The sequence below is a fragment of the Brienomyrus brachyistius genome, unplaced genomic scaffold (genome assembly GCF_023856365.1).
Source record: "Brienomyrus brachyistius isolate T26 unplaced genomic scaffold, BBRACH_0.4 scaffold62, whole genome shotgun sequence".
NCBI classification, from domain to species: Eukaryota; Metazoa; Chordata; class Actinopteri; order Osteoglossiformes; family Mormyridae; genus Brienomyrus; species Brienomyrus brachyistius.
In genome coordinates, this window is record NW_026042337.1 from 128577 (window position 1) to 147560 (window position 18984).

Consider the following 18984-nt stretch of genomic DNA (forward strand, 5'->3'; position numbering starts at 1 on the left):
TTAACAACTTTTATTGCAACTTAAGATATGGGTTCAGTGCAACTTACTCACAAAGGGCTACTGGCCCCTTCATCAATCATTTCGGATGCCAAGGTCACCAGGGTTCCACAGCTGAATATATTAATTAAGCAGTGATTGCACACATCTGAAAATCTTTTAGCATATGTTCAGGAGGAAGGTTTTCATACCATCCCTACACAACCAAATACAGTCAAACGGTTTATTTCGGGATCATAAATAGCTCCGGAATCTTTTACGGTTTAGTGTCAGCCACCAACAGCATCACACCTCTGTCCAGCGCCTCTCTTCTCTGCTTATGCCATGACGGGGAATGCATCTACCACGCCTCAGTGGTCAGGAGTTCAAAGTGCAGTGAGCCAAGAACGTCTGAACCCTAAGGCATCACTGTTCTCAAAACGTACCCTAAGTGGGTTGGTAAATTCAATAAAGGGCATCATGGCAGAGTGTACAGGGTGAGAAACGCTGCAAGAGGGATCGATCACGGACGGGAGGGGAATTTTGGAAGGTCATTGACCGGTGCCGGAGTCCAGATGCCATTAAGAAGCTCATAGAGCCGGTGGTGCGCAGATAGGCAGGGACGAAACAAATACGTCAGTCATCGATCTCAGAGCGTGGGCTATTGATGTCAGTCATCAGCCACACTGCTCTGGGGAAGTCACTGCTTCTCTGGAATGGTGGACACACTTACTGAATCCTGGGCCACACTCTACAAATATTCTATGTTGATGGGGAGAGAGAATATCCTGGCCACAGAGGATGAGAGCGGTGATGGTGTCTCTCCTGCCTCACCTATCCATGAATGCTCACTGACAACCCCACCCCACTCCACAGCTCTTCTCAAACTGTAGAAGAATGCAGGATCAGACCTCCTGTCCTGATTGCTGTTTGGCCCAACCTCAAGCTCTGCAGCCACCTTGGGCAGGGGTGAAAACGGCACCTTCTTTCACCCTGGACTGAACAACACTCTGTGGTTTGGGACACAGAATAGCGACCAAGAGCTTTTATTTTAAATAGCATAGCGCCTCCTGATGGCCTCAATGGGTAGCACAACCCAAACAAGTGCTGTAGAAACTGCTAGTGTCTCAAGCCTGCTGAGGGGGAGCACTGATCACCAAGATTGCTGGCTTGCAGTTAATGGTGACCAGTTCCTAACCTGAAGCAAAGGGGGGGTTGTATTAGTTCACACATCTAACGAGAATCTTAATGCAGAGAGACAGCAGTTAATCCCAAAATCCCCTAGAGGGAAGTATCCTGTTAGTGGTACAGCATGTGGGAGTTTGGGCGATGATACAGGAGACTGGAAACCGCAGAATGATGTCAGATTTCACTGGGAATGATGGAGAATTTGCTGGTCAAAGCCAAGTCCTCATGCAAAATTGAGGCTGCCAACCTGTTTCTTTTCAGTTAAAATCAAAGTGCGCTGACCCACCACCTCCGAATGATGCTTCTGGAAAGTTCAAGCTCAGAAAGTAGAAGTGCAGACCAAGATTTTGTTTCAATCAGCCAGTTGAGCATAAGGAGTCACAGTCAGAGAGTAGTTAACTGGTTGGTTGAAACAAACTCTTGGTCCGGATTCGTACTTTCTGGACCTGAACTATGAGGGTCCTTAGTATGGAGTTTTGCTTCGGCGTATGTATGTAAAATTACAGCAAGCCAAGTATTTGAGAAACGTGTAGGAAATGGCGTGCGAGGTGACCGCACCAGTGGGCAGATGGCACGGCTGCAGGGGGTTCCAGCCCAGCTCCCTTTGGGCCCGGTGGACTTTTTCATGCGAGCTTCAGGTATGACATCATCAGCACAGCACTTTTTATTTAGAAATTTCCAGTGGTTTCCAGCTTTTTTTTGGGGGGGGGGGACCGCACAGTGACAGAGCAGGATAATGAGAACAAGGTGTCGCCCGGCTCCCCCTCCAATCTGCACGGCGGCCAAGTGTGGGCGGCCTCTACCTTCTGATGGACCCCCCCCGCTCAATTTTGTTCCACATCTGCTTTCAGCTACACAAATTGGGCCGGCATGACGACAATATGTAGGTCACCCTTAGTTATATAGCACAGTGTCTGCTGTGTGTCAGGAGAGAAAGAGAACTCACAATGAACAGTCACATTACATGGGCTATCGAACGTTTTTTCTCAGTTCCAGTATGTGATGAATTGCAACAGTTATTCAGAGAAAGTCCACTGGCTTTTGATGACTGTGGGTTCACGTTCAGGAAAATTTGGGATTTGCTTCCCCCTGCTGGTAATATTGAGAAAGTACAACACGTAGGAGAGTATTTCCTACTGTATGCTCGGTTTGAAACGCTGCGCATTATTCTTACAACAATATATTGCCCAGCTGTCTTCCTGTGCAGCTGTCAATTAGGATGTGCAGTGAAACACACATTTACAGTCACTTCCATCCTCGGTCCACATTCTTGCAGTTTGTGTATTGCTAATCAGCTGTATTCTTGAAAATATGTTTTTGGAGGTGATAGTTGCTGGATACGTTTTCGTTTTTTGTTTTTTCCACGAGGCATACAGTAAGCAAGAAATGGCACTAAACTCAGCCAAACCCAGCAAGAATATAAAATCGTAAGGATGATATATTACAATGTAAGACGTAAGTGTGCCAGGATCTACATCATGTACTTGGCTGAGAACATGGTCCACTTGGTGCCTGGGAATGAAGAGCGTGTCCAGTACACAAGCACCTGGCAGCCAATGAATGCTTCCCACATTGCAGGTGACCACAGACCAATATGGCAGATTCTGATTGGGGGAGGATTACGCAGGATTACAATGTATCCACAGAGGAACTCACGAATTGCGCAGTTAAATGCATTAAAGTTTTCCACTTAGAATAATGAATTGGCAGTCAGAATCCACAGCCGGCATTCTCAGAATGGGCTGAGAGGCCCGTCTGCCTGAGCTGAGCTGCCTGGAAGTTATATTTTCTCTACCTTCCTGCCTCATTCCGCCTGAGATCCCCACAAGGTCATTTTTACAGGGTGCTGGGATGAGGTCTTTGGATATTTATCCTTTGCCAGTTGGACAAACTCCTCGGCGCTATCAAGAGATACCAGGCGATCCTGAAAAGCAGAAAATGATAAACAGCAGTTGCAGCATTTTTAACTTATCGTCGTGCACAAATTAGCTGAAATGCATGCATGTTCCTTCTATTTCATGAAAATCAAGAAATCCATGGATTTAACTGGTATCAGAAACTTAATAACTTACTTATTTATTATTCCTTTATGTCATGACCTGCACGTCCAGCCCTCGTGTGTGCCACGCCCCCCCGATCGACCACCGATTCCCCGATTGTGTCCAGCTGTTTTCCATTGGTCTGATGTCATGTCCTGTATTTAGTCCACATCTAAGTCCGTATTCCCGAGATCCATCACTGATGTTTGTCGCTGTCTGCCCTGCGTCTCCCCTAAATGCCCCTCGTATCCCGCATTCTCGCCTGCCTGCTTCATGCTTCCACCCTTCCCACCTGCTCGCCTGACCCTGGACGTTACACTTTATAAATGTAACATTAATTGCAGCGTTGATTTCCCTGTAAGGTACCATGTTTTACAGAATGAAGCCTGTAATGACAGAATTCTTTAAAACTCTGGATAGGCGGGATTAAAGTTTTCGGCTTTTAACCCAGTTAATCCAGGTTCACTGAGTTCAGGGCTCTACAAATCTGGACATCTATTCCAAATTCAGCCTTTGTTTTCAGTTCTTCCAGGTAGTTAGTTTAATAATTCCTGATTTTTATTGGCCTCAGAGGCTTCACACCCGGCTCACAGGTAAAGGGAGGTTGGAAAATCAGCAGGGCTTGGTCCTTGAGGACCGTGATTTGAATAGCCCTGACTTAGTTAATGGCTTTGAATGTTTATTTTTCCTTGGACTAGGGCAGCTTCATTCCCAGTCAGCTGCAGACTGGCCATCAGGAAGTTTAGGAATTTTCCCAGTGGGTCAGTGTTGTGAAGGTGAGTCTTTCATGTGCCCTTCCAGCATAATGTAACCTAAACCAGTGTATTGAGCCACAGCACTGAAAAAATTCCACGACATACCACCAACCAAAATGTTACAAAATGACACTCTGTAGCCTAGTAATGAGAAAATAGTCTCTCAATTTATTTATGCTCAGTCAGTGTGAAACCTGAGCCTATTTGGATGAACACAAAGCTCATATCCTGGCAGGAATTGAAGACAGACACACACACGAAGCTTTTCCTCAACAGCTCTCTCAGTCTCTCAGTTTTTAGTTTTTATATGAGTCAGGCTTGAAAAGATATGTCGTGGAAAATGGGAGTAATGTTGAAATAGCTTTGTTTGTTTAGAATACATCACTATTACAGCACAGACACTCGACAGTGGCATATTATTTGCAAATAATAATTAATTTTCAAAAAAGTTTTTTAGTTTCCCATGGTACACCTTACGATCTCACACGGTATACTAGTGTGCCGCGGTACAGTGGTTGAAAATCACTGACCAAAACGATTGCGATTGGCAAAGTATAAGAAATGGGACCCTGCCCCCGCTCTCAACAGCAAATTTCCGGGCTATTTCTCGTTGCCAGTCTGTCCCTGTTGCCAGTACTAAGCACTTTGCCCACTCCTTCAGAGAGCGTGAAAGTGCCAGGTGGGCGTGGCCTACCATGACAGACAGGTACTTCTCCCCGGTGCCGAATCCCATGGGAAACAGGCTGCACTCTTCCCATAGCGTGCGCAGCAGCTGGCTGGCCCTGTGCAGGTTCTCTCTCTCACCTTGCGTGTTCACCTCCAGCAAGGGGTCCACTTCATTCTGATAGCCTTTAAAAATGATATCCATAGAGTATATACACTAAGGGTCTCGGGATACAGTCCTTGCGGAAAATGCTTCGTAATTTTCTCTCCTTGGATTTGAACTGACAGCATTCTGGGATCAAACCTGATCCCTGCCAGATAGTTTGAGGAGATCAGTAAGAAAGCAGAGAGCATGTGCCACACAGCAAATACACTTCACATGTGCAAACCACAAATAGTGATCTATAAAACTGATGTAAATAAGGTAGTTTGTAGTGACGCCAAGAGAACCTTCATGAATCATTTTCTGTTTTTTTTTTTAACCCCCCTAACCAAAGACACATCAAGACACATCGCCACCGGCTGATCAGACAAACCCAGATAAGTGCCTCTACTGTGTTGAAGCAGACAGAGTCAAGTGTCTGCAGAAGGGGCCAGAGGACAGAGGGAGGGACGGCTTAGCTATAGAGGAAAGAGGGCCTGTCTCACCCATCTGCAGCAGGATCTTCCTCCACCTCCCCAGCACCTGTCGCCGGGCGCAACGTAGTGTGTGGATGTCGTAGTTCAGCTTCTCCCACTCCTGATAGAGAGAGAGACGGACAGACAGAGAATAAAAGACAGAGAGGATGACAGACAGAGAGTAACAGACAGGGAGAGTGACAGAGACAGACAGAGAGTGACGGAGACAGACAGAGAGAGACAAACAGACAGTGACAGACAGGCAGACAATGACAGATACAGACAGAGATAGACAAAGTGATGAGAGAGAGACAGATGACAGATAGAGAGCGACAGAGACAGACAGAGAGAGACAAAGTGATGAGAGAGAGACAGATGACAGATAGAGAGCGACAGAGACAGACAGAGATACAGACAGACAGAGTGACAACAGAGAGAGAGAGAGAGAGAGAGAGACAGATGAAAACAGAAAGCGATGGACAAAGACAGACAGACAAGCGGAGAGAAAAAGAGACAGACAGAGAAAGTGACAGATATGATAAATGAGAGGAAATCCAACAATGTGTAGTGCTGGGTCTCTCCAGGACTGAAGATGGAGACCCCTGCTCTATGCTCTATATGTACAAACGTATTGGGACACCTGGCCATGATACCTACAGGAACTTTTATAGCATCCCATTCTAAATGCATAGGCATGAATATGGAGATGCACTCCCCCTCCCTTTGCAGCTATAACACTTTTCTGGGAAGGCTTTCTTTCCATGACATTTTGGAATGTGTCTGTGGGAATTTTTGCCCATTCATCCAGAAAAGCATTTCTGAGGTCACAAGTAAAAAATGTTGTGATGCGTTAAATATCACTGAAGTACAAAAATAATTGTGTGTGCTTCATTTTTTCTCTGCTTCATCTGTTTTTATATACTTTCGCATAATTTCCCTGTTAATGTCGGTGTTTGTGGTCGTATAGCTGTAAGAGCTGCGACTGCCTCCGAGGAACTACAATGGGGCGGAATTCCCTATAGGTGTGAAAACAATAAAAGTTCCTGGTTCTGGAAAAAGGTTCTGGTTCTTGAAAAAAGTTCCTGCAATGAGAAAGCGCCTATTGATTAAGAGGAGTATTTACATATGGCTGTCTCCATACTGCACTGAGAGTCTGGTCACTAGTGAGGGGGGAGGGGAGATGATAAGGCCACAGAGAGGCCTGAAGGAGGGTGCCATATACTGTCCATTCATCCTAACCACTGGAAATGCCCCCTCCCCCCCATTCTAGGAAATCACATGCTGGTGGTTATGACCAGTGGTGGTAATTCATCGAAGGGCAATTCCCAGCAGGTCACCAGAGAAACCATGAAAAACAACAACCATAACGTCACAAAGCAGACGTCGGAACTGACCACAGACTGCATGCTCATGCAGTCCAATCCTCTTACAGAAAGGTTTCCCTGTTCTGTTCCTGTCATTACCACAGTTATCCATCTCACAATGGGCTGGGTCAGTGTCCCAAGAGCCACAAGCTCTCCTGAATTCTCAGTCCACTGCACAAAAAAAAATATCTTATTTAGTGATCTTTGTGTTAACAGTGTCTATCTCTGGCTGTTGGCATGGGAAAAGAATTCCCCCAATTTCAAGGGTTAGTTGTGACCGTCGCTGGCTCCAGTATTAATGTTACTGCACATTTCCTGGGGTGGATTGCACAGTCAAATCCCTCTTTGTGTCTTCCTTGGACAGCAGCCAGTCCAACACGCCATGAGGAGGCCATTTGAAGACCACATCTCCGCCTTTTTAGGTAAGGAGAGGTTAAATTACCATTTACTCTGTCATATCAGCCAGACTCATATCCATGAGCATCATTCTCTATTTTTTCCCAATAAGCCCTGAATTCTCATCCACAATACTTGTGGCCTTTCATCTTTGCTGAACTCATTACTGGAGGGGTTCAGCCTCTGAGACACATACTCATCCAACTGAACTACAGGGCGGCCCAGGGAGCAGGGAAACACACTAGCGGATAAAGGACTACAAGACAGAGAGGGGAAAAGCAGGATGACCAGCGACACCTGCTGGCCAGTAGGGGACAAGACAGAACAAAGTCGGATGGACACCGATGTTGACCAAATCAATTCACCAGCAACAATGAGTACCATTCCTTTTTTACACCATACACTCCTACGCAGCTGAGGGGGCCTTAAAATGGGAAGTGGAATAGAGATTACATGGCGATGTACTGTCTTGGACTGGGGTGTGTGTGGATGTTTATGTTGTGTCCAGGCCCACTCACCTCTGTGTCTTCCTCCAACTGGTTCCTCATTATGATTAAAGCATGCAACTCGTCTTCTGAGTCAGGTTCGATGGTGGGGGAGGCGACCCACATGCTTCCGCGGTGGCTCCACTGCTGGTCCACCCCTGCCCCGCTGTCCAGGTCACGCCCGCCTCCCTCCCGAGACCTGGGGGATGGGCGGAGCCCCGATGGCCAGTTCAGGACTTGGAGTGAAGTCTGAGATTCCACTTTGACCGTTTCTACTAACAGGGCTGAGCAAAACAGCACCATACTGCCCGAAATCAGCTGAACCAGAGCTGCAGGGTTTTATCTAACGGCAGGGAAAGTCACCTGCGGAAATGCTGTGCTATTTCCCTCAGCCTGGAGCAGCCCGGGTGATCAACAGAGGTAAGAAGGCCCCCCACCCACCACCTCCTGGATGCAGCAAACAGCAGGCTAGCTATGCATTAAATCACCTGCATGGCAGAGCGAGAGTAAGGCTGGGTTAGGAGCATAACTACACGCAAAACTCAGTCACAGAAAATTGGAAGGATTTTAACATTACTGTTATTACAGTTGAGAGCAATGATCAATAGTATTACTAATACTATTAATAATAACAACAACAGCAACAACAACAATAATCCATCTATCCATCCATTTTCCAAACCGCTTATCCTACTGGGTCGCGGGAGGTCCGGAGCCTATCACAACAATAATAATAATAATAATAATAATAATAATAATAAATGTTTTTGGGACACAGGAAATGCATACCAAAATGCTGACATATGAGGTATGCATTTATTCTGTTTGAACAAGGAGGGGCACAGGAATGTCCCGCTTCTTACCCACACCTTAAGATAATGTCCTTGTCTTCTAGTGCATCACCAATATTGCGCCCAAAGCAACAGAGAGATTGTAAGATTTTCCTCAGCCCCATTGACATACAGCAGTACTTCAGGAAGACGGGCAGGAATGTGACGATGCAGTCACACTCCGCATTTCTTTGGATGCTTCCTCTAATCAGAGGGGTGGTGACACTCCGATCAGCATGTCCCTCATGATTAAACCACAGACAGAGAGGCTCTGTACGTCTGTAACATTCATCCGTTGTCGGTGCTTTTAAAACTCAAGTCCTCTTGGTTGCTTCCTCACAACTGTTCTCAAAACTTTTATTTTCCTGACATATTTTGTTTATACTACGTATTTACAAAAAAGGAAATCAATTTAAAAAAGTCTGACCTTATACCAGTGAATATACACAATGTGCAAAGCTGGACTGTTTTGACACGGCGGCATGTAATATGAAAGAAAATGAAGAGATCAGCGCGCAGTATAACGGCAAAGGGTTAGTGCGGCTTGTTCAAACACCACACAAAATCCCCAGCGGCGTGTGGGACACCTCCAGCACGAGTGGGGAATGGCTACAGAAAATGTGAGTCTGCAACATCACATACGAGTTATTTATTTGTGATTTTTGTGGACCTTATGTATGAAAATTATATACCAGTTGAAGCTCATATTAAGGACGATTTGCCAACGAGATAAGAAAAGGTTTTAATAAAGCTACAACGGCTTTGTTCATTGTGTTTCCGAGGGCAGGCGTCAGGTTTCTGAATAGCTGTACTTTAACCTGAAGTTGGAAATTAATTTTGTTGCCATAAATGACTATTTACAGCATAATTGCAGTGCTATAAAGAGTTCCCTCCCCACACTGTACAACTATCTGCTTTTATCTTTGTAATTGAGAACTGTTTTGTACTCTGACCAGGTGACGTCGCTCAAAAAATAATAACAATGTATTAAAAATCAAAACTGCAGTGTGACTTTATTTTTTATGTTGCGCAGTAGTGCTCCACTATGCATGTGTATTTTTACTGAATGGGTGAAGAAACAGAAATAGCTAATTCTGCATATAGGGACTAACGTGAATTATTTATTTACAAGTTTTATTAAACATTATTAAATAGTATTACTGCCTGTGATTGGCTGGCGCCCCATCCTTGGTTGTTCCCTGCCATGCACCCGTAGCCTCCGGGTTGGGCTCTGCCCCCCCCCCCCCCCCCGCCCCGACCCTGAATAGGACAAGCGGTTTCAGAAAATTGATGGAAGCAGTATTACTGTATGTGTGGGGGGCAAAATGTGCGAAGAACCATAAAAATCTCGGCCTTCAGGGATTTATGTGTTTTAAAGTTTTCCGGTCATGTAAAGCTGTCATATATCGTCTCTCGAGGGTTACAGATGTGCAAATTAAATACGATAGATGGGGCTGCCACTGTCGATCTGAGGAAAGAGGGGACACCACCACCCCCCTGGGTCCCCAGTGATTAAATTTACTGAGCGGGTGGGTATTGGTTTAAAATGGGACACGGCGATGTGTTCCCTACTATGGGATGGGTGGTGGCTCCAGTGGCAGGTGATGTGAGCGTGATCTTTGAATAGGGTCAGAATTTCTGAACCCATTTGTTTGCACTCACTGCACAAAGGGCAAAGGTGCTGGGAGCGCTGTTACGCAGTTATAAGATAAGAGGGGCAGTTTCATCTTTTTCGTCGCCGCTTGTGTCTTAAGATCAGTCGGTGCACTGCTTTCGTACAGTACAGTGCCAGTGTGGTGTGGAGAGCTACAGCATGCTGAGATTGGGTGGCTTTTTAGTTTTTGCTCAGCTTCTGCTAGGAGTTCACCATGTGTGAGTCTTCATGTCTCATTTCTCTGTCCCTAGTGAGACACCTGGGTGTATTTTGTTAGGCTCAGCAATTGTGATTGTTTTATAAGGAATGGTCATGTTCAGCTATAATTCAAGAGATTCATTACTTTAGATTTCGTTCAGCTAGAGTAAAATGTAAATCCTGATGATTATCCGTCTCCCGGTCATGTCTCATTTCTCTCCCGTTCACTGGAAGGGCACTTTAAGAACCCATTTGTCCGTCCACCTGTGTCTTGATATTTCTGTCTTGTCACATATTGCCAGACTTTCGGACATCAAGCCCCTGGCAACACTGGAGAACTACAACTACACCAAGTACCATCCCATGGAAGAGGTGAGATATCAAGTCCATCGTGGAAGAAAAAACACATTTTATGTAGCAGATATTTCTAGCAAGTGAAAAAAATATATACTTTGAAACCAGTAATCTGACAGGTGGATATTTAATCAATTCCCTTTATAGATCACATTCCATAGCGTGTTCCATTGAATGTTGAATCGCTGAGCTAAAGTAGGTCAGGTCTCCTCCTAGGAGGTGAAGCAGCTTCCACTGTGTTGTAAAACATGGCCCGAATTCCCATTTCTCTTAGATAACTTCATGGATGGTGACGGTGGTGAAAGAGAATCCGGAAGTGGCCTCTTCTATGGTCTATGGAAACACGTTTGAGGGAAGAAACATCACTGTTTTGAAGGTATTGGAGTTAAGCCTTGAGAGGTTACATGACTGAAGGTTCTGCATGTCAACTCCGGCTGGCAGACACCTGAAATGTAGGCGGCAGCCTAAATGATATGTGCCGTAGATTGGGCTGAACTCCACCAAGTCGAAGAAGGTCTTCTGGATGGACTGCGGGATTCATGCCAGGGAGTGGATCTCTCCTGCCTTCTGCCAGTGGTTTGTGAAAGAGGTGAGGTGATGCAGACAGTGCCAGCGGGGGGGGGGATGGGGGGGGGGCAGAGATCACCCAGTGTATCCATGTTCACAATATGCACATTTGCCACGTCCATCAATTAAATATGTGGAATATAAAATGACAGGTTGGTTGGATGCAGTTCAGGGGCGCAGTGGTCAGCAGTGTCGCCCCTGGCACCAGGGTTTATGTCTCCACCCTGGCTCCATGTGTGTGGAGTTTGCATGTTCTTCCCATGACGTCATGCAGTTTCCCTTGGATACTCCTGTTTCCCCCCACAGTCCAAAAACATAATGAGGGTAACTGGCGCCCCATCCTGGGTTGTTCCCTGCCTTGTGTCTGTAGCCTCCGTGATACGCTACGGACCCCAAAACCCGGAATATGATAACCAGCTGCAGAAAATGGATGATTAGTTGGTTGGATATTTACACTGATGTCATTCCAAATAGATCCTGAGGACGTACAAAACAGATGAGAAGATGAACACTATCCTCCGGAATCTTGATTTCTACGTCACGCCTGTACTTAACATCGATGGCTACATGTATACCTGGCACAACGAGAGCGTGAGTTTCACTTTCAGGGTGACGCTGTTATGGAGGCTGCGCTCTCAGTCCATCCTACAGGTTAAATTATGCATGACTGGTGACTGAGGACTCATTCCACCTTTACACAGACTCGCCTGTGGAGGAAGTCAAGATCGACTCCCCCTAAAGACTGCAACTGCTACGGTGCTGATCTGAACCGCAACTTCAACGCTAACTGGGGCAGTAAGTGTACCCGGCCTGTCACCTACAGACACCCAGGCTGCACAGCTCAGTAATCCAAGCAGTGGCATGTTATTCCCTGCCACTTTTCGCTTATACTTTTTTGTCGATCGATTTCTGGAAAATTTTGCAACATCAGTGACAAATGTGCCCCCTTCTCCCCGCTTCAATGCAGTGTTCTTTTATTAGTGTGTTTGAAGAAGGGCTATATGCTATAAAAGTGACTAAAATATTGTGTGTATATCCCTGGGGAGTAACAACAAACAAAAAATGTCAACAGACACCACAACAAAATGTGCTTTTGACGCATTTTTTGCAGAAGGAACCCTGCCGCAGAATTGGAAATCCAGCTGGCAAAGGGAATATAAAATAACACTGGGTTCATCATGTCTTTTCCTTCTCCTTTGATCCGCAGTGATCGGAGTGTCGAGGAACTGCTGCGAGGAAATCTACTGTGGCTCGGGTGCCCTGTCAGAGAAGGAGGCCCAGGCGGTGACCACGTTGGTAGAGAGCATAAAGGACCGGGTGACCTGCTTCCTAACCATTCACTCCTACGGACAGCTGATCCTGGTGCCCTATGGCTACCCGGAGGTGTCCGCACCCAACTACGAGGAACTGGTGAGACTGCAAGCAGGAAACAGGGAACATGATATAGATGCATAGATGGACTGTATATCAATAAAGAGTGGCTGATCTAGTCCAATCTAATCTGGTCTAATATCTAGAATAGTCTAATCAAGTAACTTGTAAAATGTCTTGTCCTATTTTCGAAATGAACGGGACAATATTCCAGTGGAAAATGTGCTTTAATAACCTGTTAATATTCATCGAATTCTCCGTGATTCCCCTTTGTTTGTTTCCATTTCGTGTCGCGACTGGAAAATTTGCCTAAACCAGACTAATATTCTATCAAACAAATATCAGAATGAAACTGAAACTGACCCTCGTCTACAAAAGTGTGACCTAAATATTAAGAAGAACTACAAACCCATGAGACCAACTGGCTAATTTGCGAAATAGGATGTTTGTTTGATTTGGAAAAGGACTCTGTTCTGTAGCTGAGTGCCTTTCAGAGATGAAAGGAGGGGAAAAATGTCCCAGGGTGTAGAGTGGCTGTGCGTAAACAAAGACCTGGAGGAGTGGGTACAAGAGACCCCATTAATGAAAGGAAAAAATCATTTGCGAACATTGCTGCCTGGGGGAGATGGAAATGGAAATCATTTCCACTTTTCCTGGCCTATGTACTTGCCATCTACAGAATAAGGGTTCTTCGAAAGTTAATGATTGTGTTACAAAATATAGTCAACTAAAATGAGGGAGGAAGTGGAGATGCAATCACAGTGGCACATAAAGACATTTACATATGTGTGTCTCTTGTGTTCAGTGACAGGACAGAAATGCATGTATAATTTAAGAAAGACATTTTTTTATGCTCTTATTCTCTATTCTAAGGATTTCTCCCCTTAAGTGCTAATAAAGGTTTCAAACCTGGGTACCAACAGGGAAGAGGGGATTGATAGAAGGAGATAAAGGGATGACAGAGAAAGAAGGAAAGAGTGAAGAGTAAGAGTGACAGAGAAAAGATGACAGAGAAATGGAGACAGTGAGAGGTAGAGAGAGAGAGAGAGAGAGAGAGAGAGAGAGAGAGAGAGCGACTATGTGTGAGTGCTGCTTCTTGATTGTTTGGTCTCAGTTTAACTTTTCCCACAGATGCAAGTAGGCCTGGAGGCTGCCAAGGCCATAAAGTCTGTCCACGGGACGGACTACACCGTGGGCAGCCCCCCGGACGTCCTGTGTAAGTCCCCCCCCCCCCCCCCCCCCCCCCCCCCCGCACATTCCACCCCCCACCCTCATTTTTCTTTAGTTCATGCATCTTCTGATATCAACACACTGCAACAATCAAATTTCTTGTCTTTCCCAATTCGTACTTGCAGTCTATGGCTTTTAAATGCATTACTTTTTGTCTAGCTTATCTTGGGTATGATGTCATATGGCATTGAGGTAAAAGCGTTACTCTGTAGTTCATGAGGTCTTGTTCATTTAGACTCCTGCTGTTTTTTGCGGTTTGAGGTCATGGAGCACGGAGAGGAAATGGCCTCCACTGGTCTTTGAAGCAGGTTTTTACACACAGGCATGTCTGTGGCCAACTGGCCAATACCCCTATGAAATGCTGCGATTTTCCTGTACACTTTCAGACGCAAACTCTGGCTCCTCCCGGGACTGGGCGCGCCTCATCGGGATCCCCTTCTCCTTCACGTTCGAGCTGCGGGACAAAGGCGACTTCGGCTTTAAGCTGCCCGAGAATCAGATCCAGCCCACGTGCGAGGAGGCCTACGCAGGAGCGCGCTCCATCATCACCTACGTCCACGACAAGGTCTTCTACAATGCTGCCACGGCAGTCACCTCCATGTGGGCTGCACTGCTGATGTCATGCCTGACATCTGTGATCTTCTTGTAAGCTGCTGGCTGATTGGCTGATGGGCTGCGACTGCACAATCCACAGGAAATACCTCACTTGTCGCATCTCAGGCTATAATATACCATTTAAATGTTTTGCTAATGCGTGGTATGCTGATGTTCCACAGCTACAAGTGGTCACGTTAAGTATTGACTGTGAGATTAAACTTTATAAACTAGTAATTAAAATTATCTATTTAAAATCTATACAATCTTTCGCGTTTATCTGTCTTCATCAGTGTGTATTTGTGACAGTGTGAAGCTGTCAATACATCAAATGAAAAACATGCTACTATCAGCATGCACCAGGGCTCAATAATAAATAAACGTGTCAGTTCACCAAGTTTCCTGAAGGGGGAAGCATTGCACTTTCCATTCAGGCAAGAGAGACCTGCAAAAAACAAAACAATGTACCTTGGCTCTCAGCCTCCTTTGTTTGATGCCAGATCAGTCTCCAGCAGTAGCCAGGATTCTGTAACGCATCTCTAAAGCATCAAGACAATATACCTTCTAAATTCTGAGATGGCCACTCCGGGCCCAGGCCCGGGTCCAGGCCCGGGTACAAACGGTGTCACGTTGGTGTGCCGAATGCCTTTAAATTATGCTAGAGCAAGATGTGACTATGATGACCTGATGGATTGTAGCTGATTCCGGAATCCAGTCTTTCGAAACAAATGACCTCGGAAACCTTCTGGGAAAAGGTAACGGAAGTGGACGACTTCGTGCCTGTTTGTTTTGTTTGAGTGAAACCCCAGACCAGATTGCTTTTCTCTCACTTACCTCCCACCCAGACTGGCTTACAGCAGGCCTAACTGGAAGCTATTAATGCGCCACTGCAGTTCCAACACACCTGGGTCCAGTGTTCAGAAGGTTACTTATGAAATGTACTGGATTACATCACTGCAGGAGGCGCACGGCCGACGCCATCGCTGGGCCCTGACGACCACATCGTCAAGGAAACCCGAAGCAGTGAGGTGGCACAGACATCAGACGATGATCGTTTACTGATAAATCAAACGACACTCAGAGAACAATAGCGCCTGTGTTCAGAACCTACCAGAACGGCAGCTTTCCTTTGCTGCCAGAATCTCATAGCCATTTGGAATTATTTCTATTGACTAATTTTGAGTGTAACAGCTTATTTTTTATTTAGTTTGTTTATTTTAATTAATGTTGTGCATAAAGTACAAATAACTTTCCCATCCTATTTTATCGTTGTTGGCATGATGTTTTTGGACAAACAAACAATTCCACATGTGAATGTCTGGAGCTCTAGACGAGGTCCACGTGTCACCTTGTTCTGGGAGGGGTCAGGGAGGTGTGCCCCCCCCTCTGCGAAATGGACTCTGAAGCAGCCCCATCATTTTAGACTATGGACCATGACCTGCAGAAAGGATGACACTGATAAACCTGGCCTGCCCCCCCTCCCCGATCAACCTGGCCTGCACCCCCCCCCCCCCCGTGTTCTGGGACATGACAGCCAGTGACGCAGGCTGACATAGCGGACGGCTCCGGCACAGCCGCTCGAGCGAAAAGCTTTAAGAAAACAAAGCCGAAGGGAACCGAAAGGGCATAAGAGGGAATATCAGCAAAATGAGATCATTTTATATGCTGTTTGTCAAGCAGTCGAGCAAAAGCCTACAGACCGTAGCATCGCAAAATTACCGCTGCACAACTGCAAACACTCCCATTTGTGCGTGAATCCCTTCCTTCAGTGATCTGATCCAATTCACGCTCCTGGGTCCAGAAATTATAGGTATGAAAAACATTAGATTTTTTGTTTCATTTCTGCAAGTAATAAAAATAGCATTTTCATGTTTAGTTTCCCAGTGCTTGTCTACAGGCTGTAATAATTATGATGCCCAGACATCCTCTGGCCCTAATCTCATCTATATATTACTACGGGGTCATATGTCCTGCTCATAACCGACATTCAGATTGATTAATTAAGCAGTCGGCAGTTCCCAATCAGCAGCAGCAGGGTCAGCTTCAGTGATCGCGTGCCCAGTGTACGTATCAATGTACTGATTTCAATAGAATTAGGTTTTAATCTTTTTTTTCTGGGGTTTTATAGCAATGGTCCATGGAGCGTTGTTGTGTTTTTTTAGGTTTAATACATGCATGTACCCCGGCAATGTATTAAAACCTCTATTTGTGTTGGAATTTCGAAATTTCAACTATCATTCCAAACTATCTTTTGGATAGTTAAATCCCCTTTTCAAAGGTGAATGGGAAATCTGGAGATTCATAGTCATTTGAGATTGAAGATGAAAGGGGGGATTGGTGCTGTCGTCCTGCCACTCTCAGCGATCACTTAAGCTGTGGACGGTAGGTTGGCTTGATGCCAAAACCCCTGGAAACCCTCATGCCTGTGCTTCCTTCCAGGTCTCTCTTTTAGCCAGGCTGTCATAGTTACTCTAGTCCTGCCGGAGGTTAGGTTAGGTGTTGGGCAATAACTCTTCTCCATCTTCTCTTTTCCGAGCTGATACCGAGCCGACTCTACACCATATGAACCCGCACCTGGACTCCTGGAGATAACAACATGAAACCAACTGGGACTTCATAACTATATGAACTCTAATGAATCTCAGTATAAATGCAGTTTCATGCTCCCCGGTCGCCCAGAGGAGGATGGGGTCCCCTTCCGAGTTTAGGTTCCTCTCAAGGTTTCTTCCTGCTAGAGGGAGTTTCTCCTTGCCACTGTCGCCTCGGGCTTGCTTGGTGGGGTTCCGGCCGGTTAAATGTAAAGTGCTTTGTGACAATGACTGTTGTTAAAAGCGCTATATAAATAAAATTGAATTGAACTGAATATTCCACTCTTGCGGAAATCAAGGCAAGTCCTCTTGGCCAAAGAAGCCAAGGAAAGGTTGCAGGGATGAGTGCTGTAGTGCTTGCCTGGGTGCAGCCTCCCCTCCATAAGTCTCTTGGATCGGTGGTGCCAATGACACATGGGCAAGGGAGGTGGCATGAGGGCACCGAGTCCAACAACAAACAGCCAACAAAGAACAGGAACCAGGAATCCTGTGTTATCTAGTACCTGGCACCCCCACCCCCTGCCCCGCCCCACCCCCACTTTCCTCACCATCCGGTCTACGATGTCCAGATGGGGGAATCCACAGTCTCAGACATATCCTCCAGCACGCTTCAAGCCAAAGACGACATGCCTGCTGTCCCATCAAGCCTCCCTTACAGACAAGATCTACGCTGATGGCTTCCTTTACCCGGACCAAGCTGGAGTGTTCGGCCTGCTGAGGCAAACAATGCAGAATTGGTGGCTTTATTTTAATTTGGATGCGTCGCCCCCCTCTGGGATGCAAAGGGTCGGTGCCAGGCAGCTTGCTCAGATATTACGGTCCAACTCAGCAGAAAAGAATTCACGTGACCTGGAAACACGAACGTTAACGCTGAGCCCAGGTGGCTGGCTGAGACCCACCCAAAGCCCCGGGTGCATCAGAGGTCTTTCTCTGCAGCATGGGGATGTTTTCCTCGCAAAGTCCCTCGCTGGTCTGCTGGCTCTGCCTCTGCGACATCTTGCCTCGATGCCCTAATAGAGAGGAGGCATCGACCACTTTAATTTCCCAAGATGCAATCTGATTGCTCTAAGGTCAGAAGCTGAAATCAGCCTGTGATGTTTTCGCGAGTCTCTGCTCCCCCCGTCGCTCACAGTATTCCACCCGTTAGTCAGCCGTTCACGAAAGCATGGATGCGGCGCTCCGCTACCCAAAGGAGAGCTTTTCGTTTATCAGCTCATCCCCACTTCAGAGTTCAACAGCAGCCGAAAGCTTCTTTCCCCTACAGGCATCTCCCCTGCCGTGACCCAGCTCTCTGGAGAAACCCCCCGCCAAGCTGTAACACTGGAACACAGTTACCAAGAGCAAGAGAGCCTGATGCGGGTAATTTAGTGACATTCCCAGGAGATCATATGTGGTAAGTAAGTCACATGACCCAGGAACAGCTTTGTGTGAATATGGCTGTGGTTGCTACAGCTTGTTTTCCGTGCTGTTTATTTATAAGTCCTGCCAGAAGTTCCTCATACATCCATCACATTGCTCATTAATGGGAGACACCAGAAAACGCTGACCTCCCATTACGATAATATAGCTTTTCATCAGATCTGGCTTTTGTCTTGGGAAGTCATATCAAATGTGTGCCACACAAATCCACCTCCAAATTTTTTTTTATGATGAAATCCAGCTTCGGAGATGTTGCTTCTGAGGGCAGGCATCTCGCACCACCTTAACGCGTGGTCATGCCGTCGCTCCACACTGATCCTGGGCGGGCATGGAGCGATAAAGAGCTGAGAGAGATCACATAAATGTGGACCAAGGTCAGGGCAAGGTCAAAGGTGACCGAGGATTGGGCGGACGAAGAGGGGAAAAGGTCGGGCTGCAGCTTTCTCCCCTTCCTGCCGAGCGTGGGGGACGTGGGGGCCCCAGTGGCAGCGGTGCAGATGCTCCACAGGAAGTTGGGCGTTGGACAGGAAGCACCCTGTGACTTTTGCCCTCCCTTAAACGTGCCAGGACAAAGCTCAGCACAGAAAACACGCTGCATCATCAAAGTCCACTTATGGCATCTATTTCTCAGGGTCCTCGGGGAGGCAGAGTGCTGATGCCTGCAGGTCGCAGGGTGAGAGGAACAGCTTTGTCAG

The 18984-nt window shown here is 46.4% G+C and overlaps 2 protein-coding genes across 2 annotated transcripts; one reads left to right on the forward strand and one right to left on the reverse strand.

The window, feature by feature from the left end:
* Window positions 1–612: 612 nt before the first annotated feature.
* Window positions 613–7615, reverse strand: LOC125725200 (melanoregulin-like). The gene is made up of 5 exons (XM_049001916.1): window positions 7518–7615; window positions 5270–5360; window positions 4653–4807; window positions 3005–3088; window positions 613–687 (listed from the first exon to the last, which is right to left on the reverse strand). Exons 1-5 carry the CDS (start codon window positions 7608–7610, stop codon window positions 613–615), a joined length of 498 nt encoding a protein of 165 aa, XP_048857873.1. The 5' UTR covers window positions 7611–7615.
* Window positions 7616–10087: 2472 nt separating this feature from the next.
* cpo (carboxypeptidase O) lies at window positions 10088–14388 on the forward strand. Its single transcript, XM_049001913.1, has 9 exons — window positions 10088–10186; window positions 10469–10538; window positions 10795–10896; window positions 11005–11109; window positions 11562–11678; window positions 11789–11882; window positions 12295–12497; window positions 13590–13674; window positions 14075–14388. The coding sequence occupies exons 1-9, from the start codon at window positions 10128–10130 to the stop codon at window positions 14335–14337; spliced, it is 1098 nt and encodes a 365-aa protein (XP_048857870.1). The 5' UTR covers window positions 10088–10127; the 3' UTR covers window positions 14338–14388.
* The last annotated feature ends 4596 nt before the right edge of the window (window positions 14389–18984 follow it).